General features: G+C 36.8%; 3 protein-coding genes across 9 annotated transcripts in view; 2 read left to right on the forward strand and 1 right to left on the reverse strand.

Annotated features, from left to right (window-relative positions):
* Positions 1-1,058, reverse strand: part of etv6 (ETS variant transcription factor 6) — a 37,151-nt gene extending 36,093 nt beyond the window's left edge. Inside the window, exon 1 of the mRNA XM_040144801.1 lies at positions 934-1,058. The gene's annotated coding sequence lies outside the window, so the exon portion shown is untranslated. The remainder of the gene's footprint in view (positions 1-933) is intronic.
* Positions 220-20,675, forward strand: LOC120799580 (protein mono-ADP-ribosyltransferase PARP12-like). The gene is given in 13 exon segments (XM_040144774.1): positions 220-666; positions 2,217-2,352; positions 2,772-3,639; positions 3,746-3,796; positions 3,912-4,038; positions 4,674-4,839; positions 7,211-7,331; positions 7,431-7,464; positions 7,466-7,525; positions 7,651-7,729; positions 12,391-12,521; positions 12,980-13,131; positions 13,940-20,675. Coding segments are annotated over 13 exon segments (2,901 nt in total). The 5' UTR covers positions 220-352; the 3' UTR covers positions 14,602-20,675.
* Positions 20,676-21,280: 605 nt separating this feature from the next.
* LOC120803323 (synapsin-3-like) overlaps positions 21,281-23,070 on the forward strand; it is a 114,659-nt gene continuing 112,869 nt past the window's right edge. For all 7 annotated transcript variants that reach the window (XR_005709322.1, XR_005709321.1, XR_005709323.1 and 4 more), the window contains exon 1: positions 21,281-21,542. The gene's annotated coding sequence lies outside the window, so the exon portion shown is untranslated. The remainder of the gene's footprint in view (positions 21,543-23,070) is intronic.

Consider the following 23,070-nt stretch of genomic DNA (forward strand, 5'->3'; position numbering starts at 1 on the left):
AATGTAATTTTACACTGCTTCCATAAAACACAGTAATTCAAATACAAACACCTTGAAAGAAAAGTCAGATAAATCAAAAAATTGGACATATTTAGACTATCTGTTTAAAATCTTCGCACTGTGTTAAACTATAAAGCAGAAGGGAAACCTCATTTGTCCTCATACGAAAACAGGGTTGTATGAAGTCATATAACACTTTGACGCCCCCAAGCGGAGAATGGCAGCGTTACAGGATCAATGGCAGTTTAGGATAGTTAAGTTTCGGTTTCCGATCATCAGAAATGATACCGAACTTTCCCCCTCCCTTGAGCCTAACAGTCAGCCTTCTCATCAGCTCTTCTATTCTTTAGAAATGGAGGGAAACACAGGAAGAGCGTTACTGAAAATGATGGAGTCAGAAATATTGAAGTTTATCTGCGCCAATCAAGGAGCAGTTCACACTGACGATTTGGTGTTTAATATCTGCTTTGGCGATTCCACGAATGTGACGGAGATAATTTGTAACCGAGAGAAATTTGCTTTGTGTTGTCCCAGTGGGCAGCCTAAGGTGGTGGCCAGGACCAAACTGAGACTGTGTCGAACCAAAGATTGCCGGGGAATATGCAGAGGGCTACACCTATGTAAAAACTTCCTCTTCAGCGGATCCTGCCCGTTCAGTCGGTTGAGGTAAATATGTTTTTTAAAACAAGGTGTGTCATAGTTAGCCTCAAACTGGCCTGTCCGCCTGCGATAATAGTTGCTGAGCTGGCAGTTTGAGGGGCCAGTGGCTCCTTTAGCGATATCTGAATTGTTTTTAAAGGAACTTTTATTGTTGAAATTCAACTTATCATCACTTTGTATGTGTATATAAAGCTGATTAATGAAGAATAACATTGTTATATGTTTGTTTCTGCGTTGTAGTTAAATTGAATGTGCATGCAGAGTAATGTCTACCTGTTTTGAAGGCCTTGACACGCGCGGTTTGTTCAGGTACTGATGCGAAATCCGGACATCTTACTTGGAAGTTGACTTACATGGTGCATCTTAACGGGCCAATTGAACACCTTGAACAGCTGAGGAGTGGTGGTCTTTTAGACGTTTTAGGTCACTTCAAAGTTAGAATAACACTATTTAGGGAATAGTCTGACATTATGGGAAAACACGCTCTGGCGGAGAGTTAAATGACAAGATTGATATGTTGTCATGTTTGTAAGCTGAATAGGAAGCTACCGCCAGGATACTGGTTATGTTATCTTAGTTTAGCACAACGACTGGAAACAGTGGGAAACAGCTAGCCAGATATTGTCCAAAGGTTACAAAAACTTTCCAGCACCTCTAAAGCTAACTAATTAACACTTTATGGCGGTGCTGTTATAAAGTTGTCTGTACAAAAACTAAAGTGTAAATATGAGACGTGGTTTTATGTGGGGTTAGTGGTCAGTCTATTTCTTGGCAGGACACACCAGATGTGACTGGAAACCAGAGCAGGCTTCGGTTTTCAATCTCCTAAATCTGCTAAACTAAGCCAACCAGCTTCTGTTTCTATCCAGCTACATATTTACCATACTCTTCCGAAGTGTGGTATGAATCTTCTCATATCTAGAAACTAAAAAGAAAAAGATAGCAAAATTCCCACAACTTCAAACTTATTTTAACATAATTACTTGTTGGAAGTTTATCATGTACAGTATACTCTGTCTACTTGTTCAAACACGTATACAGTGTGATATAAACAAATCCACTATACTTTTCCTACTTTTGAAAGTTCATATAAACTCGACTCAACAGTAAGTTGGGCAATGAAGGCAAGTAGGATATCTTGTTAGCTCAAAGTTCTGATGCAATGGTGACCTTCAGCCTTCTCAGCCTATTAGTGTTAATAAGTTTTCCATGAGTCAAGAATGTAAATACACTTAAACATGCTCAATACCTCTTTGTAAGTGCCTCTATAGCTCACATTTGTTTCAATATTATACTGTATAGTTAGCTTTATGTTTGTCTATTATTTGCCTTTCAGGTTTGACTTTTAAATAGTAAGACTATTGTAAAAGCTGTCAGACTCACCAAATCCACCCTAACCCTTCATATTTATGCAATTACATATCCTTTAAGCTAATTTAAATGTACTGTTTTTCCAAAATATCGTGCAGAAATTTATTTTTTTTCCTGAGCAACCGTATATTAACAGTCAAACTCGTAACTGAACTATGTATTTGTGTTGTGTTGTTTGATGACAGGAGAGGATGCAGCTTCTCCCATGAGATGAACTCTGACCACAATGAAGGGATACTGAGAGAGCATGAACTAGAGAGTCTGAGCAGGACAGAGCTGTGCACACTGCTGCTGCAGAGCGACAACATGCTCCTTCCTCCTGTAAGTCTGACAACATATATAAGGTGCATCCAGAGGAGTTATTTAAATCAGATAGTCTGATTGGTCAAGGAGTGGATCAGAACTAGTTGCGTCAGTGTATGAATGGGTACATTGATCCTCTTATATATGATTGCTGGAGACCCTAGAGATTTTAGAGTATCAGTACTTGTACTTGAGTACACATTGGAAGCCCCCGTTTATTTGTTATATATTTTATCATTGCTACCAGAAGTTTGTCCTTATCAGCACTCAGGTTTAGCTGGATAACATTTGTATTTATCATCGTAAATGAGTTGTTCACTGAAATATAAAATGTTGTCAATTTCATGACAGCAATTTACTGTTTTCTAACCTCCTTGTTTTTTTGCTATGCTTGATTGTAACCACATTTTGTCGTTATTTTATCCTCCTTCTGCCAGATATGTCATGATTACAACAACGGTGACGGGGAGTTCGGCCGGTGTCAGGATGGAGATGGCTGTAAGAGGCTGCACATCTGTGAGAGGTACCTGAATGGTGACTGCAGCTGCTCCAGGACTCATGATTTTAATGCTCCACAGCCATTGAAAAGCCTGCAGGATAAAGGCATACCTGACAACCTCATTCGCTCCTTTAAGTCTGTTTACATAAATAAAGAAGCTTTAAGGCTCTTTGGCAACAGGGGTGATAGGGGCAACAAGGGCAACCGTCAACAGCAGCAACTAAACACTTCTACCAGCGCCTCTGCTGATGCCAACTTCACTAATGTGAGCAGCGACAGTGGTCTGAATTTAACCCAAACAAAGTGGTACAGAGGGAGAGGAGGTCACAGGGGCATCAGAGGAAACAGGGGCATCAGAGGAAACAGGGGCATCAGAGGAAACAGGGGCAACAGAGGAAACAGGGGCAACAGAGGAAACAGAGGAAACCAGGGCAACCTTCAACAGCAGCAACGAACCTGTTCCACTAGTGACATCCTTGCCGACATTGATGCCTTAGATCTTTACAGCGTTGATGGACTAAGCAAAGGCAACGGTCACCAGCAACAACTAAACTCTTCCATCAGGGACAGCTCTGCTGCTGCCAACAACACTGATGCGAGCAGCGACAATTGTCAGAACAGAAAACAAATGCAGAAGCTAAACCAAACCTCAGCAGCTGCTGGAGGGAGAGGTGGTAACCGAGGCAAAGGGGGCAACCATCAACAGCTCCAAAAAACCTGTTCCACTAATGACATACTTTCTGTTGTTAATGACAAAAACACAAACAGTGATGATGAACCAAGCAAAAGACAAAGGCCTGTTAAAGGTAAACTATGCAAGCTGCAAAAGCTTTCATGGGAAGATAAAATAAAGCTGTTGTTCAAAAGAACTGTATAAGACTTCAACGTGTACTTTTTGTTTGTTTCCTCTAGATAAAACTGAGATATGCATGTATTTCATCAAAGGACATTGTAAACATGAGGGTGAGTAATAAATGATCATAGATCATCATGCAAAACGGTAATAATTACAGCATGATTGTCTTATCAGTTTGATCAGGTGTCATTGATATTGTTTTTATGATTGATTTGTCCTCAGATAAGTGTTTTAAAGCTCATGACAAGATGCCATACAGGTGGGAAGTCAAAGAGGGTGATCAGTGGATGACCTTGCCTGATAATGAGATTATTGAGAAGGACTACTGTGACCCCAAAAATATTAACAGGTACTCTCAACTGACATTCAATGGAAATGTAGTTTTTTGATTCTGGGAAGATGTTATTCTTAAACTCAAGGTGTATACTTAAACAACTAATTTCCAATCTTAGACCTACAGTAAATGCAATCCTTAAAGGGGTACCCCAGTGATTTAGTGTTGTATTTCTATAAGAAGGGGGACTCACGAGAGACAGTTTAAAAAAAAGAATGATCACCATCGATCCAGCAGAGCCTGAAATCAACCATCATCAGGGTTATTTTTTCAGAATTTAAAAAATCTCCCTTAAGAAACTCAAAAGACATTATACAACTGTTTTTACAAGCTGAGCTGTACTCCTCATGACAGGTAAACTGAACTTGATATGTAAAATCAGTGGTCAATAAAAATAATAAATAATAAAGTCAATACAAATATTTTATGAGCATCCCGCTTTTATATTTCAATATTATTCTGGTTTGTTGGTTAGCACATAGCAGTTTTTTTTTTTTTTTTTTTTTTTTTGCAGTTTTTCATTGCAAAGGGAAAATCCCAATATTGATCTGATGTTTCAGGAAATGAATGTATAGTTGTAACCCAATAGATCACTTGCTTTTAACATGAATTGAATTTTGTAAATTAATTACTCATTCTGCTCTCTTTAGTAGCAGCACTCCACCTGTGCATTTTGACACGATGACCTGTGGACTGAACAAAGTACGACGACTCTCTACCATTAACTCTCTGGTTGAGCCAAACTTCATCCACACGACTGAATGGGTTTGGTACTGGGAGGATGAGTTTGGAAAGTGGAACATGTACGCTTCAGCTGTGAGTAACTTGACCCAGACTCCTTCATTTTTAGTCAGTTTTAACAGTGTTAATGCATGAGAAAACACCAGGGTTTTTCACTGGATGCCACAGTGTAGAGTACAATTTAGAATAGCTGGTACATTATACATTCACATTCAAAATAAAGAGAGAGTGTTAATATTGGAATCACATTGATCAGCTGATCAGAAACTCAACTCCAAATTAATGCTAATATTGCTAACTGACTGCTGGGTGTGTAAATAAGCAACTGTTTGCTAGAAAGTTTGCAATATCAATTTTTTTAAGGTGATAGTTTTTTAACACTGATATTTTCAGAGTTCTTTACAGTTTGTTGCTGTGCCCCCAAGCAGCCAAAATCAGTTAATGTATTTCGAGGTTCATATTGCCACAAGGTATTTATTAGCCAGTCAATTTATATATTATTTTACCATGTTAAGGCTAATCACAGTTTAAAGTCATTAATCTCCGGCAACACCACGTCTTACAAATTGTGAGAAAATCTCTTGTCGAAACAGTGAAACTGTTCCTAATAGATAGTGGTGTGTTAGCAAACAGTGGAGCAGCATGAAAATTAGCTGCAGCAGCCAGCAGTTTCAGTGAACACTGACAACATGCCTCGTTAAGCAAAGCTAGTGCAGCTGATTTGGGCTAAAAATGGTCACTTTACCTCTATCTATGACATTTTGCAGGCATAGGACAACCCTAGATATGGCTGTGGTGACAAATTCTATTTGAGCTCATTTTAATAAATTTTGCTCACAATGACAAAGAAGTGAGGCTGTCCAAGATTTACTCTGAAGTGACAATTATAACATGAGATTAGTCCTACAATGCAATACTCAGTTATCTGAGTTACACTGGCTGTGGTCCATGTGGACTCTGAAAGTTGTCATGGCACTGTGGAGCAGTCTCAGATTCTAAAGGACAGAAATTTAAAAACACAAATCACGACAGTACTGAACTTCCCACTACATCCTTCCCACTCACGGTGTACTAAACCTGCACTAAACTGACAATGACATGTGTTTACATAACCCTGCTGTTCTTTATATTCTGTTTTATCCATTTTATGTTTATAGTAGACATTACCTCTTTCCCTGTTGCTTAGGCTGCTTCCCTTACAGATTATCAATACATTTTAATCTTATCTTTTATAGTTTTACATCCACACAAAAAATCAAAAGAGGCTGCCAAGCTGCCTGAGCTGTATGCCCAGGTTGTGTGGCTATGTGGCAGCATCTCTGATGAAAGAGATAAGCAGCAGTAGAGATTGAAGCCAGATTACATAAATTTGTCATGCATATATTGGAATGTAATAAAATTTTAATGCATTTGGTGGAGCTCCTTCCACTAAAGCTGATCAATTCTCCAACTTTCAGAGTTACATTTTTTTGTCCTGCAGGCTTACTGTGACCAAAAGAACATTACTTGAAGTTATAGATATTAGACTTCTCCACCAGGACAGAGCTTAGTATTTCTGACTAAAACAGTACTTTTTGCATAAACAGACATAGGTGAAAATATTGGCTCCTTTGCAGAGGTAAGTAGAGTGCTGCAGGGGTGCCGTGTTTTTGTAGGCCAACCTAGAAGTTAGCATCACTCTAGTTCCCTCGACAGAAAGCCAATGATCAAGCAAGATCATCTTCAGAAATGAACATCACTTTTATGATTTTTGAAGCCTAAATGCATTCACCAGAAGTAAAAAGCTAGGCTATAAACGAACCTCGCTATGGTCTGCAAGAGCACGAGTATAAACACAACAAGGCTGTAAAGGCGGACTGGTGAGTAGATTGGTTTTCCTGTTTGGTTTGATGACGTTTCATGTACCCAACAACCTCTGTAGTCTCTTTAGCCACTTTTTTTAGCAACCGCCTTTTTTTAAGACAGGTAAAAAAGCTTTAGAAAATCATAAGTGGGGTATTTACTTAAGTATTTTATGATGTATTTCATAGTAATAATAATAATAATAATAATAGTAATGCAACAGGGCAAGGGTCGAAATCATCATGAACAAGATATTTTTTTGGCATATTTAGCATGAAGACATAATAGTGGTATCAATCATCTCATTTAAATGTTAGCAAGACAGCAAATAGGTGAATTTCCCAAAATGTGGAACTTTTTCTTTAAAATTACTTATTTTTCCCTGCTCTGTATGAAATAGGTCTCTGATTGGGCAGAGAAACTGTGGTGAAGTCGACTTTCTTTGCAGTAAATATTAATGTTTTTGACTGAAATTCACATTTATGCATTTATAGTTTCTGTAGGCAATAATCTTGGCAAACCAAACCAAGTGGTTCCTGACTGGTCGTTTACCAATTTAGATACATTTTGAAGTAAACAAAGACTTAATTGTCTTCATTTCCAGACTGGTGGACTCAGACCAGCAGACATCAACAGCGCTAAACTGGAGCAGAAGTTTCTGGACAATGACAAAGATGTGTTGGAGTTTAACGCTGGTTCACAGTCATATTCTCTCAGTTTCCAGGGTAAACAAAGATTATGCAAATGATCTCTATGTTCAAAGTTACAAAATATTAAGGTGGTATTATAATGATGTCTGTTTTTTTTTTTTTGTTAAACCTCAGACATGATACAAACAAACAAGCATTACGGCACTAAGGCTTGTGAGAAGACGACCCCAGTTTTTCTCTGCAGCGGATGTCCAAGCAAAGAGAGTGAGGTATGACATTCCAAATACACTAATATACTACTTTTCCCCGTTTTTTTAGACCTTTCATCTATACATAAAATATCTCATACTCACAATAAAACTAACCCAGACCTATGTCTGCTTTTTGTCTACAGAAAACCTCTGGGTCATCCAAATTTTTACACTATACCAGACCACTGGGATAAGACACTGATTCCTGCAACTGGATACAGGGTAGTGTGAATTCACCACACCTTCAGACTGCATAAATATAACTTATATCTTTCTTATATCATTCTTATGTGAATGTACATACTGTTAAATATTTTAGAAAAAGAAGTAACTGCCAAAAGTACCAAATCCAAATCATCATTTCCATGGTGTCATTGCTGTCTTTTGGGTTTGATCTTCTGACAAAAGGAGGAAAAAAATTAATGCAGTGTTGTTTGGCAGCAACCTGGAAACCAGAAAGTTTCCAATATTACCATAAAAATAAAACATGCAAACATTTCAATCCATAGCTGTCCATACATTATTATCATAATGTATACGGCATAAATTAATGTTGACAGTGGCCTGTTTTGGCAATAGGTTCATGTGCTGTCCTGTACTATAATTCTTTTTTTTTTTGTACAATTCTATTTTCATTTTCCAAATATATATTTAACCATATCATATACAGTTCACATAAATAAATCAAAAAAATCCATAGTCTTAACAGTGGCAACCGAATTAAATTCACAAAATTAAAAATAAATAAATAAATAAAAACAAATAAACACACAAAAAAATTACCAAACACCCAAAACAGATAAGGTCAACTTCATCGTTTGGTATCTTGTTGCTACCTAGTTCATATACATAAAACATAAAAGAACCTAAATCCAACATAAATCTTCATATTGAGTTCATCTTTATTGAGAACACCCTTCTATCCTCAACTAAGTTTCTTAAATACGGTGGATGGGGAAAAAAAAATCCAACTCCTCAGATACCTCACTGTATCCTCTAATATATAATGACATATAAAAAGTGATGGATTAAAATTAAGTTTCACACCCAATATCTCTGACAACCAATATTCAATGTCAAACCAAATGTTTTCAATTTTACACAGTCCCAGAAAAGGTGGATCAGTCAATCCGTAATTCCACATTCCACAAACAATTGTCTCATATACTACTGTATTTGTGAACTTTATCTCTGGTTTAATGAATTCTATAAAGTCTGCATTTATTGTACAATGATATATTTTTTTATATTCCAACATTCCCTACATCTTAAACTAATATCGGTTCTCCTCAGATCGTGATTCCAGTGGTTTATTCTAGATTTTAAGTGTGTATAGAATAAGATTTCTGCAAGATTCTTTAAACGTTACCAGTTATTATCCATTTCTCTGTCAAATAAAATTCCTTCGAGTTTATGTTCTTTCCCAAATAAATCTAAATCAAAAGTTTGTGTTAGACTTCTGAGTTACATATACTTGAAAAATTCTGCGTTAGTCAGACCAAATTTTTTTAGCAAAGCTGTCCAGGGAATAAATATGTTTCCTACAATTAAGTCATGAACTATTGCTATCCGTTGCTATCCAGCTTAATGACAAGTCCGGAAGAGTCATCCAAGCAGTGAGCTATACAGTGGTAGTTTTTGGAATTGATATGGGTATATAATTTTTTTCTAGGATGGACTCCTGCATAGTCAATATGAATATCCACGTTATGATGCAAGTAAAATCCTTGTGTGAAAAGATGGTACAATTCTAAATCTGGTACATTAAATCCTCAATCTGACTTTGAAACATGTAAAATATTCCTTTTAATCCTATGAGTTTTCTTTTCCCATATAAAGTCTGTAATAAGAGAATATTATTTAAAAAAAAAAAAAAAAGTTATTTGGGGCATAATTGGAACAAAAAAAAATAGAATCTTTGGGAGCCAAGCAGTTTTAAAAGATTAATCCTCCCTGTGAAGTTTTTTTTAATCAAAATCTTTTTATTCGGGCTTTTCAAGGAGTATATACAAGTTAACAGTGAACACAAAAAAAAAAACACAATAAATCACACAATAAATCCTTCCCCAGTCACTTCCAGCGAGATTTGTATGTTGATGTCTACCTGCCACATCACTGACTCACAATGTATGTAAATATACAGTGTATAAATATACAATGTATGGTGCAATCAGGTTGCACCTGAAAGCCAGGCATTTACAATTTCTGGAATGTCTTTAAAAAGGGGCCCATATTTTTCTAGAATTTCTCATTTGAATATTGAAGTGAGTTTCTGATTTTAAGTTTTAAACAGGACATGACGTCTTCTAACCACAGTGCGTGAGTGGGTGGGGCAGCGTCCCTTGACCTGAGAAAGACAGCGCACCTAGCCAAAAGGGAAAGAAAGGCTAAAGTGTGTCATTTCGCTGGAGTTAACTGCACCTCCTCCACATCTCCAGTGACCCCAAACAGAGGATTTGGTTGAAATTTGACTTTCCCTGTGTAGTTTATGGGAAGATTCATCCATTTACTCAAGTTAGCTTTCATATTAAGTTTCATTAAGTAATAAAATAAAAAATTATTTAATTGTCACTAATTACATATCTTAAGTATTTAATATTGGTCCCCTACTTAACATTAATAAGGCAAATGCTACTTCAGCATCTACAGCCATTACTGATCAATCTATACTATACTAAAACTGCGCCCTTGTCTTTCAAAATCATTGTTGATTTGGCTTGTATTTGTTTTGTAAGAGCTGGTAAGTGCTTACCTGGCTTATTTGCCATTAAATAATACAGTTTGAATTACATCTGTAGTTATTGGCACTTTTTCAAAAGTAGAAATTCAGTCTTCTTGAAATTCAGACAGTTTCCCTTCTAACACTTGTTAGATATTTATGGGACTTTCCTAAGGCTGCAATTTCTCTTTCTTTACTCTCATTTGTTTTCTTTGCTGAGCATGAAATTGTAGTTCCTCTAATGTATCCCTTAAAAGCATCACAAACTACATCAGGAATTAACTTGCCCAGTTGGTTTGTTCTCCCTCAACATGTGTAATAGTAAAATGGTCTGTTTTCTCATTAACATATCTAATAAACTGTCGATGTTGATGTAGTGCCCAATTCCTTCTCCATATTCTGTTGCTCTGTTCATTTTCTGTTGGCACAATAGAACAGGATAGGGGAGAATGATCCGATATCACAATTTTGTAAATTTTTGAACCCAATAAATTAAGTGCATATTTTGAAATAAAATATTATTATTTGATTAGCTCTTTTTGCTTTGTGAATAATAAGTTTAGTTTTTCATTGTTGCCAAAAGTAATCCCCATTCAGCTTAAATTATTAGTAGAAATAAATTTTTCTGATTCCTTTGAAGTTCTTTAAACTTTTTTTTTTTTTCAAACTATGGTTTAATTTATCAAATGTATTATTAAATGCTCCTCCTAAGATAATTTCTGTCTGGTTAGTGTAGTCTGAATTTTATCTAAAAATGCTGGGGGTATATATAAGTACAGTATAAGTACAGGTTAAAATAAGAAAACTGTCTTTTTGACTTTTGTTGTCATGTTTATGAGAAAAGGGAATATTTTTATTGATCAGAATTGGTCACATAAGCACAAAATTGTTTTTTTGTTTTTGTTTTTTTTTTTCAAATTTCCATACAAATTAGTCTTCAGGATATTTATTATACAGTTTAGCTTTCCTGGAGCTACTTGCGCCCCATAGGTTCAATCCCAGACGTGCTAAGCGTATTTTGGAAAAATATTATTAGTTTTCTGAACTTTTTCTAAAGTTCGATTTCTCACTTTTCGTCAGCACTTGGGAAGGCCTTTATTTCAGTCGTACACTGTATTGTGGGACAATAATGTCTGTCAACTCCTAACATAAAAATTCTATTATTTGCCATAATAACTATACATCTTTTTGTCATTTTTCTGATAACAAAAACAGGGTTTATGTAAATTAAAACTAGTATATGATGGGAACAGCTAGTGTGCCTATCAATTGAATTAGCAATTAAGAAGCTTTGAGAAAAGAAAACCTCATATAGAATTATCTTAGATAATTTTCATGTCTGCAAGTTGATTTTGGCACCAAAATGAGAGTAATTGAAAGAAATTGGTGTCTGGCAGGAATGAAAGATACACTTAGAAATGTAACAAGGACACACAGTGTCACTGATGTGAAATTCCTGAAACCAGGTCGATATCATCCACCCACAGAGTCGCAGTGCAGTTCCAGTCCAACCTGTACAACCTGCAGGCAAAACATTTTACTACAGCAGCTGCAGTTTAGATATTTTTATAATTACAATGTATCAAATAACAATGTGGAAGAGGTTGCTCGTAATGATGGACAAATCCATAGCTCCCCTTGGCTTTACAGAGTTTCAGCTCATTGTTTAGCTGTTCAGCCCAAAACATTATTGTTGTAGTTCATTATTACTGCTCTCATAGCATTGTTTTCGGGAGAAAAAAAAAAAAGCTCTAAAAAACCCACTGTACACCAAACATCTGACAGATATAGTTAGCAACTAGCTAGGTGGCATTAGCTAAAGAGTCAGATTTCCCTCATGAGTTAAGAGACCAAAAACAGAGCTAAGAGTGGATATTGGACTAACATTCATCAGGTGGCCAGAAACATAACTCCAAATGAATGATAATGTTGCACCGCAACCGCTGTATATTAAAATAAACAACTTTTTGCTAGCAAATTTGCCATACAAATTTAAAAGGTGATGATATGTCAGTGTTGTGTTCACAACTTCTTTCCGCTGCCTCCAAATGGCCAAATAATCAATTACTGCAGATAATTGTACCTGAAAATGTTTGAAAAGATTTTTTGCGAGAATTTTGCCTGGGAAAAGTAATTCCTTTTCTCTGTGGTATTTGACTTCCAGCGAGTCTCCCTCCAGCACACCTCAGATGAATTTAAGGAGATTGAAGCTCTTTTCTGTAAAACCATGAGAGGCTTTGATGTTGTCAAAATCGAGAGGATTCAGAACAAAGCTCTTTGGGAAGTCTTTCAGTGGTATGGATATGATTTTCACGTGTTTGGTCTGGAAACTTTCAATCAAACACTTATCCATCTGATAAATTGTGTGTTTTAATTGTATCTTGCTAGGTTATTATTGTATCTGCTTTGGTAACCATTACTGCTGGTTGTTAAAATGTAACTTTTGAAAGAAGAAATAACACCTCTGCAAATGAAAAACTGAATGTATGAGCAGTGAAACGCACCACACTACAGCAAGTGGCTTATGGTGGCTAAATCTAATGTTAGCTAACATTAGCAAACAGGATAGATATTACTTTTTATCTAACATATCTGTCAGTACACTTGAGTTTATGACTTTCTGTACTTGTTTTGGCATTTATCTTTATCCTGTAATTGGCCACAAAAGTTTCATAGTCTCACTCCTATTAGCCGATATTCCTAAATGTACTAGCTTGATTTAAATTCTCTGGTTTCCTTATCCCTAAATAAAGGCAGAAGAATCAGATGAAGAACAACAATTTTGGGTGCAATGTGACTGAAAAAAAGCTTTTTCATGGCACTGACTCTAAACACGTAGATGCCATCTGCCTCACCAACTTTGACTGGAGAATCTGTGGAACTCATGGAACTGCTTTTGGCAAAGGTGAGATAAAGAAATATTAATTCTGTGCTACTTACTGGTTTGATAAAAATAGACTTGCAGTTGTATTAAATTAAAAACAAAATTTAATCTGAGGGGATGAATGGGACAGTTTGTTTAAGCAATCCTAAAATCTTCATCATGCTCAACACACACAAACACACGTATTTAAAGGGACAGAATGATTTGCTCTGGTTCAGACACATTGTTTGTAACACCTCACATGACAATGGACCTCAATTTGCTATGTGGTGTGCAAAATGCCAAAGAAATATGTTTTGAGAAACAGCAGCACGTCTTTTGTCTGTCTGTTGACATTTGAATGTTAATGTATCTGGCTGCATCTGGCTGTATCTTTAACTTCCCTCCAGGGATTAATAAAGTCAACTCTATCTATCTATCTAACTATCTGTCTATTTATCTAAGAGCTGAAAAGGTTAGCTGATTAATCAGTAAGACGATTGACAAAAAATTAAACAATTATTTGATAATCGAGTAAATATGACAAACTTTCCCAAAATTCAGTTTTGCTTTTTCTTTGTTGTATCACATATGATAAAGTAAAAGCATATCTAATATTTTTTGGTTTAGACACCTTGGGCACTGGGAAATTATGCTTGTGAAAAATATATTTTTTACTTTTTTCTGACATTTTATGGACCAAGCAAATAATTGTTTATTTAAGAAAATAGTTTACAGCCCTAATAAGTTTTTGCATTACTAGCCTTAGTGTCTTTCCGCATACAGTATAGTGACATGCTTTCTCACAATAATCCAAAAATTTTAAATCTCTTTTTGTATCCAATCCCAGGTAGTTACTTTGCCCGGGATGCCAAATACTCCCACAGCTACACTGGTGACTCTGCTGTCAAATCCATGTTCATCTCACGGGTGCTGGTGGGAGACTTCACCAGAGGGTCCTCTGACTACCGCCGACCTCCGTCCAAGGACGGCGGGGACATAAACCTCTATGACAGCTGTGTAGATGATGTTATTAACCCTTCTATCTATGTTGTATTTGAGAAGCACCAGATCTACCCTGAGTACCTGCTGCAGTACAAGACCTTGCACCCACTCGTTGACTTACACGGTTCTACAACTGTACCGAGCCCAGCTATGAAACCCAGCAGAGTAACTGCCCAACCTAGCGCATCAGTTCAGCAACGCACACCAGTGTCACACCAACCCAGCCTATCAGTTTTTCAGCGCAGCACAGCTGTATACCAACCCAGCACATCAGTTTATCAACACAGCACACCCTCATACCAACCCAGCACACCCTCATACCAACCCACCACATCAGTTCAACGTAGCACAGGCCCTTACAAACCCAGCACATTGCATTGCCAACCCAGCACAGGCGCTTACAAGTACCAAACCAAAAGAACAGATAACCAACCCACACACTCTTCTCCACCTTCATCACCAATCCCAAGAGCAAAGAAAACATCTGATTCCTGTGTCATTGCTTAGGTGCAAAGGTTAGGTGAGGCCAGGGAGTGTTTTTTGAATGGATAATGTCTTCAGTAATAGAAATTACTTTTGTTTGATATTTGAAGGAACTTGATAGAGCTCACGCAAAATAGTTTGTGGATAATTTGGTAAATAAATCAAATATAGTAATATCCGTTAAAGTTTGCAATGAAGAGTAAGACTTCCAGCATTTCCACTTACATACAAGTGAAATTAATTTGTGAAAGCAGTTGGCTAAATGTATCTCAAACGTGAATGCAGTTCGGAGAAATTTACTCAGGAAATTTTATATATCACAATACCATTTAAATACTCATGTTGAATAGTTGTAATAAAGAATATATATATATATATATATATATATTATATTTAGTCATTTTTGCATGAATAGAACCAGTAAGGGTGACAAAATCCTTTGTCAGTATTCAAAAATAAGATGTAAAATTAATGGCTTCATTCATAACTATTGATTTTGTGCATTGAAAATAAATTCAATATTCATGTTAACTGCACACAGAAACACAGTTTTATCTTCACGTTCACATTATATGGCAGATTTGGTTCATGTTGCAGCCGCCTTTCTCTCTCTTGTCTTTCTCTGTATGTCTTACAAGTGAACTGAAAATGCTACCAGTCGTCGTGTTGAGCCTCTTAGTGAAATGAGGCAGGGCATGAAAAATGATCAATATGGCTGCCGGTGGTTTCTGTGACATTAGTCATTAAGGCCTGCAAATCTGTGAAAAAAATCACTGAAATAAACCAGTTTGGTTTGGACCAAAGAAAATTTGAGAGGTAAAGCTTCACCAGTCAACAGTTTTATATTCAGTGGATCAAACACTGCATGTACTCAGGTGTAGCGACAAACCAACAGAGAATTATCACCCGACCGCAGTGACCCCTCAGCTTCAAGTGTTTAAGCCTCTTGCAGCTTGTTGTTTTGGTTTTAAATATACTGTCTTTTGTTTTTTGGGCGCACAACATCAAATCTTTCAGGATCTTTGGGGCTCCATAGTTTCATTCAACAAGCTGCAATAAAACTGTCTGTATGCTAACTGAAAAATATCAAACGTAAGACGGACAAAGTTAGTGACTTCGTGGTGAACATAGTGAAGCATTTAACAGCTGAAGAGGCAGATTTTTTTCCTAGGAGCTGGTGGAGACCAAAAACAGATAAATTTTTAGGTTGCCAAAAGCTTGAAATTGAATGCTAATGTTGCTCTCTGTCAGCTGGATGTGGCCATACAGTCTGTTAAATAAGCAATTTTTAACTTACATGTTAGCCATATCAATATTATAAGGGGATATGTCCATTTTACAGCTTCTTGTGCTGCCCCAAGTGGCCAAACAAAATCAATTCATGCTGCATTAAGGAGCTGGTTCTATGAAAATACTTTATAACATTTTGGTCAGATGCACTTGGGAATGGAGGACTGCATGTGTCACTGAAATAGTAAAGCATTACATTAATTGATAACTAATTGTATGATAAAAATATGCATTCATAAATTTGTTTAAAAATTAGTTTATTAATCTATGAATAAATAGACTAAATTTCAATGTAATTAATTATTTGATATTTTAATGGTCAAGAAAGAGGATTTAGAAAAAATAAATAAATGAATGAATTCATAAATAATGTCATTTAAAAATTCATTTGAAATTGCAGTTTGAATAGAGAAATAACTGGATAAGTTGAATTAAGAATACAGATTTTCATCAGGCATTTAAAGGGGCAATTCCCTTTCCCATTTGCACTTCCATTTCCCCGCTGCTTTTCCTTTTCCTATTAGGTATTCAATTTGCCTAGCCATTTAGCTTCTCCTTTTAGCCACTCCATTTAGCCTTTCCATGATGCTTTGAGCCTTGCGCTAGTAAACAAGGTAAAACAATGCAAATTAACCACTGGATGTAACAAGCTCACATTCATCTACAGTATTAAAAGTGGTAACTGTTTTAATGTTGTGGCTGATCACTGTATAGAGGTTTTTCTGTGCAGACAAGATAAACAGCTTTGACTCTACAGATTACAAAGAGACTATTCCCAGGGTGAAAGTGGATTTGGCTGTCATTACCACTGCATCCATTTCTCCATCACCAGTGCTTTAGTATACGTTTGCTGGAACTGTCCTATAGTAAATGCAGCTGTGCCCTGCAGGATGCAATAGCCCACCCAGTGACACTAAATATGTACTGACACTAAACAGCCTAAGTAGTCAATTCCTGTCTGATGTGCGCCAGTGGTGGTTGCTGTTTCTAGCCCTGGCAGACAGAGCAGATCGTCCAGAGCTGGCTACGAGGAGCTTCCAGGCCTCAGCGTATCGGAAAATCTGGTTTTCCTACATTGCAAAAGCTTATGAATTAAAAATGACCCCTTCCCCTTTGTGTGCATCCCTCCCAGTGTTTGAGATGTTTATATTTCTGCTGAATCATGGTGGTTATTTCCAGTTGATGGAAGAATGCTATGGCGGCAAAACCCCAGGGTGAGTAGAAGTGAGTCAGATCTTTATTTGGCTGATAGCAAGTTTTTACTGAGTTTCTGAAATATTTGTGGTGAATTTAACAGCTGCAGTCAGCAGATCTACTGTATGTGCAGCCTCTAGATCAATAAAGCACCTATTGATCAGCTCATTATTAAATGTCTATGGTAACAGTTGTATTTTTTGCTAATTCTGTCTCTTGTTTGTCACTACATTTGTACGTATTTAAAGGTGCTTCATTCAGCATGTCAAACCCAATCGCTACACTTATAATACACAAAGCAACATGAGTTAAATTTGCTGGATTGTTTTATGTCACAAAATTGACGGAAGCTTGTTCAACTGGGGGAAACACCCAAAGCTTTCAGAGTTCCTGGCGGTCAAACAGTGCATACTTCCAGACATACTTTCTGGAACAAACTGTTGGATGGATTGACAGAAAATTTTGTAAAGATATTCTTATGCCTCTCAAGGTCCCCTGACAACTACTGGATGGATTGCCATGAAATTTGGTACACCAATTCATGTCCCCCTCAGGATGAATTGTAATAACTTTGTTGATCCCTTAACTTGTCAACTAAGCTCTCTGCTCTTTGCGTTTAGTCCTACTTACCAAATGTTAGTATGCTAAAAACTAAAATTAAGAGGGTAAACATGGTAAAAATACTCGCTTAAAATCAACGTGTTTGCATTGTGATTGTGATCATGTTACCAAGCTGACATTAGCAATTACCTTAAAGCATGCTGTGCCTAAATACAGCCACACAGAGTGGTTAGCATGGTTTAGACTCTTGGTGTATGTGTGAAATCAGTCCCTATTTACAATAAAATGCACTACATTTACCATCCTGCATGTAAATGTCTGGATTTAAGTTTGAAATTTATGCATTAAATACTGCCCTCACAAACATTTCCCAGAATATTAGGTAAAAATAAGTCACCACATTCTGCTAACAATCCTACAATACAATGCATTGCATTTTATTGACTCCGCATCTGTCGGTGATGATGCAAAATGATGATGATTGATAAGTTGCCAAAACTGCTCATTACATGGTAAACTACTGAGTGTCTATTATACTGTATAGGGAGAAGTGAATGAGGGAATGAGCGGGTGATTTTGGACACAGAAATATTATTTTTATTGTTATTTTTATTGCATACTCATTGTAATGCAGTGTGCTATTTAAATGATACTGTCTTGCCTTGAGTTCAGGGATGAAGGACAAAACGCAACTGGGACAATGGGAAATGTGGTCTTATTGTAATGTGGACAAACGTATAACAAAATGCTGCTGTGAGATAGAGATGACAATCTTCTGAGGCTTTACCCTCATCTAACTTTCTATTTTTGTGCAGCTGCTGTATGTGGATGTGTCCTGCTGTGATTGGATGACAATAGTTGTATTGCACTTTGGGGTGCAGCCTGTCTCTCTGGTCTTGACACATTCTCTATCCCTCTCTTTTTTTACACAGACAGATGCAACAGCTTTTTCACTGATGCAAGTGGGAGCAGGGGGAATAAATGCATTCACAGCACAGAGTTGGTTATGTCAGGAATTCTCAGTGACACCATTAAAGGACCAAAAGAAGGATTGACGCTGAAATGAAACAGCTAAAATATAAATGCAAAAGTTGATTTGGCCTTGGATTTAAATGTTTTTCTCTAAATATCTGACTCAAAGGATTATACAACTGTTTAACATTAAATTTGGAATTAATTAGTCGCTGTTGCAGTAACCGTAAATTAAATTGAATTAGCTCCAACACAATACCAGGACACGTACATTCATTCACACAGTTATCCATGAATTAACTGAAAGATTTCTTACTTTAGCTTTGTGTTTATGATCCTTTTGTCTGGGGTAATTAAAGGAGAGTGCATTAAGTGTTGTAATTACACTCCGAATGTTTGTACTATTATGCAGATATTGTGAAATATGATCAGTCAGATAAAAAATTGACTTCTAAAATGAAAGATATGATCAAATACACTCACTCAACAAATCAAACCTACTCAACAAACAGACCAGAGCTGTTCAGTGGCATCATGGCTGTAAACTGTGGGTTAAAAAAGATTAACAATGTTGTTATTACACTCTCTTACATCAGTGACAGCTGTGGGTCAACATGTTCTCCTTCTGGCCCTTAGTGCCATCAAATATTTATATCTGCTGATACCAGCCTGGCAGGTATCTCAATCATTTCACTTTCCATTGATGTTTTGTACATTAATTATTTTTGATAAAATGGTAGTAATTGGTCAAGTTGGAAGGCAAGAACTAAGAGAGAAACTATAAGCCATCCTTTCTTTAAAGCAATATTTATTGGCTACTAGGGTGAAGCAGAAAAACCTCTAAAAGCAATGTTGACAACTGTTACGGCAATTGGTTTAGCAAACCGTTGCCTATTTACACATCCACCAGACATGGAGCACCATTGGCATTCATGCAGAGCCATTTTTATGTTCACCTGATGAAATTAAATCGATTATTTACTCTTCTGTACCACCACAAGTCCCAAAAGATTTTAATATTGCGTGCACAAAAAACACTACTAAAGACACTAAAGTCTACTAAAACCTACAAGTAAAACCAAAACAACAAGCTTAAAGAAGCTAAAACACTCAAAGCTGAGGGTCACTGCAGAGTTGAGCGATAATCCCCTGTTGATTTGTCCCTACACCTATCAGAGTACATGTAGTGTTTGACCCACTGTTAATATAAAAATGTTGACTAGTGCAGCTTTACCTCTCAAATTTTCTTTGGTCTAAACCAAACCAGTTTATTTCAGTGATTTATTTCTATTAGGATTGTTTACATTTGGGCCATTTTGATTATGTTTCCCTTTTAAAAATGATCAATTGATTTTCTTGGCAACTTTGAGGTAGGCTATCAATATGTAAACGCAACAATGACATATTATTACATTATAATATTGAAGAAAGTAGCCTATTTACATATTCAGTAAAGACAGAGGAAGGTAACATTAATCTGGAGCTATGTATGTAATGTTGGCGCGTTTGTTGATTTGGGAAGAGAGTCCAGGAGATGAGTTATTTCTCAGTTTAACAATTTATTACAAACCAGAGAATCAAATTGAACATGTACATGGACCTTTTCTATTCAGAAAACCACAGTCTGCAAGCAGTAATCTGTAGTCAACTTCCTAGAAAAAAGGTGTCTGACTTTGCGCTACACAGGGTTTTCATAAGGGAATGTGCATCTATCTGATTGGTCAAGAACGTTGGGGAGGCACCATGGCTTAGGCTTAGCGATCCCTTGGCTGGCGGATAGGTTCGTCCCTCCTTTCTTCCACAGGCTTCCACCAGTCACGAGAGAGAGTGCCCTAAACAGGAAGAAATCCTGCACTCCCTCACGTGTAGCTCATTCTGAATGTTTTGTTTTTGTCTTATCCATCTGAGATGACCCAGTATGGGTGTAGTGCAAAATACTGTTTTACATGATGTTCTTTCTCTATCTATCTTTTTGCACAACAGAAAGAGTTCTTACATTACTAAGCTTTTATGTTAGTGGCATGGTGTCCATCAACTTTCCTCATTAAGACATCGCCTACGGAATGGCCTGTTTTTATAAGCCAATGCCTTTCTCCGTACATACAATAAACTCTGTATGCAAACAGCATGTATCTTTGGTGTGCTCTTTATATTTGCATGATTAATAAAAACAGCTAGATCTAACAGTAGCTACACGAGCAAAGTAAGTCTAATATTCACTCTCCTTTGAGCTCTGTTTTGGTCCCCACCAATCGTGAGGTAAATATCTGGCTCTTAGCTGCTAAATGCTCCACTCAATTCACAAGCTAGTTGGTAACTGCAATTTGGTGCTGGGCAGGTTGTGTATGGTGGGTTTGTCAGAACTTTTTCCACTGTAATCAACCCTGTGTGTCATTGATATGGTGCATTCCAACTGTGTCAACTCTGGGTTTCCCATTATGATATAAATGAGTGGAATACCACTGTCTATAGTCAAAAGTGTATTTTCTAAAGATAAATTTCAGATAGATAAGGCAAATAAAAAAAGCAAAATAGTCTTTAAATATATCATAAGGATACTAGATTGCTGTGATTTGTAAAATTTATTTTTGTTATTGTTTTTTATTGTTTGGTTTTTTATTGTTTGTTTGTTTTGTTGTTGTTGTTGTTTTTACATAGCATTCTCTCTTCCTTTACTGAAAGATGCTTAAGTAGCCTGCCAGCCAATGAGCTTCACGGATAGAGCTGCGATAATTATTGAACTACACCCGTCACGTTCCCGGCATGCATTGTTGAAACAGGGAGCGAGGAGAGAGCGAAAGCGAGAGAGGGTGGGGGCTCGGCTGGGGGGCTGAGAAGGATCGTGGAGCTGAGCGCAGAAGAAGAAGCAGCAGCATCAGAAGAAGAAGAAGAAGAAGAAGAAGAAGAGGAAGGGTCATCATCTTTACTCATCTCTGACAACCTCTCAGGTAAATTGTGCGTATCTGCGCATTTATTTCCAGCATCCTTCCCATGTTTTTTTTCCAGTAGATGTCGGCGGGTGGGTGTTTCCTACAGCGGGTTGTGCTGTTTTGAGAAATCAGCTGCTTCACACAGTGAACCTCATCTTTTACGGGTATTTTGAAACATGCATCTCTCGGATGAAATGTGGTTTGGCCTGTAGTCGCAGTGTTTTGCTGTGTCAGACTGATCTGAAATGACAGCTTTGTGATGTACAGTAGGGTTTGCGCAGGGATTCCCCTAAGCCATGTCTCTGCAGTTTACGGTGTAGTCACTCCTCCAATCAGCGTTTCATTGGGGAAGGGAGGTGGGGAAGGAGGGCGGTATCCATTTCATGATTGTAACTGAGGGGCACAGAAAAACTCATAATTAATATTCTAATTCATTACCCTATTAATATTTAAAAAAGACTATGGCCAAATGCTAATTTAGTTTAAATTTACAATAACTTTTTTTTTGTCCACTTCGGGGCAGTGAAAACTAGCTATACACACAATACTGACATATTATCACCTTTTAAGTGAATATGGTGAACTTGTTAGCAAATAGTTGCTAGTTTATGCTTCTAGTGGATATGGAGCAACATTAGCATTCATTTATAGTTGTGTTTCTGGCCACAATGTAAGTCAAATATTCGCTTGCTTTTATTCTTCAGAGTATTATTGTTATTATTTTACAGTTTATTCATTATAATAAAGACAAACAAATACAAACTGAAACTTAAAATATACATATATATGCAAAACAAGACTCAATAACAGGTCAAAACCTAGTATGTGGCTGGACCGCCCTTTATCTGTTTGCATCTCTCCTACTGTCTGTGCTCACATATACAATAATTTAATACAGCTGAGTTCCCAATAAAGCTGTTCTCATTTACATGTGTTTCTGTTTCTGTTGTCAGACAATGGAACGAGTATGAAATAGAGACTGAAACGTGGCCCATTAAAACTACGTGTTAACCAGTAGTCACTTCTAAGCCATTTCACTTTTAAACTGCAAAATGATGCTCGATGGTTTGATGGAGTCTGTTTTTGGAGGAAACACTAAAATGGTCAGATTAAAAACTGTTGCCAAATTTTGCCAAAAAATGGACTGAAGACTATAATTTATTACACTGGTGCATAAACTGTAGTTCAGTGTGGACTCTATAAAATATTTTGATAATTAGCACTAAATATCAATAATCTGGTATTTTTGTAAAGAGATTACAATAATGGCTTCCAAAATGCAAAGTAAATACTAATGACATTTATAGAGAGGTCACATAATCCAACAAATCATCTATACCAATGTTACCCGTACACACCTTGTTTCACACATGAAGATTATTAATATATGATGACACTTTGTTAGAAGAAGGCTCTTTAGAAGCTTTTTTCATGGGATATTTAGCCTCTTAGTGCACTCCTAGTGGCAATATTAAGAAGGTGGCAGTGTGCTAGACACACAATGATGAGTCATGATGCTACAATCCCTGTTCCCTGAAAAGCGCGA

The sequence above is a fragment of the Xiphias gladius genome, chromosome 2 (genome assembly GCF_016859285.1).
Source record: "Xiphias gladius isolate SHS-SW01 ecotype Sanya breed wild chromosome 2, ASM1685928v1, whole genome shotgun sequence".
NCBI lineage: Eukaryota > Metazoa > Chordata > Actinopteri > Istiophoriformes > Xiphiidae > Xiphias > Xiphias gladius.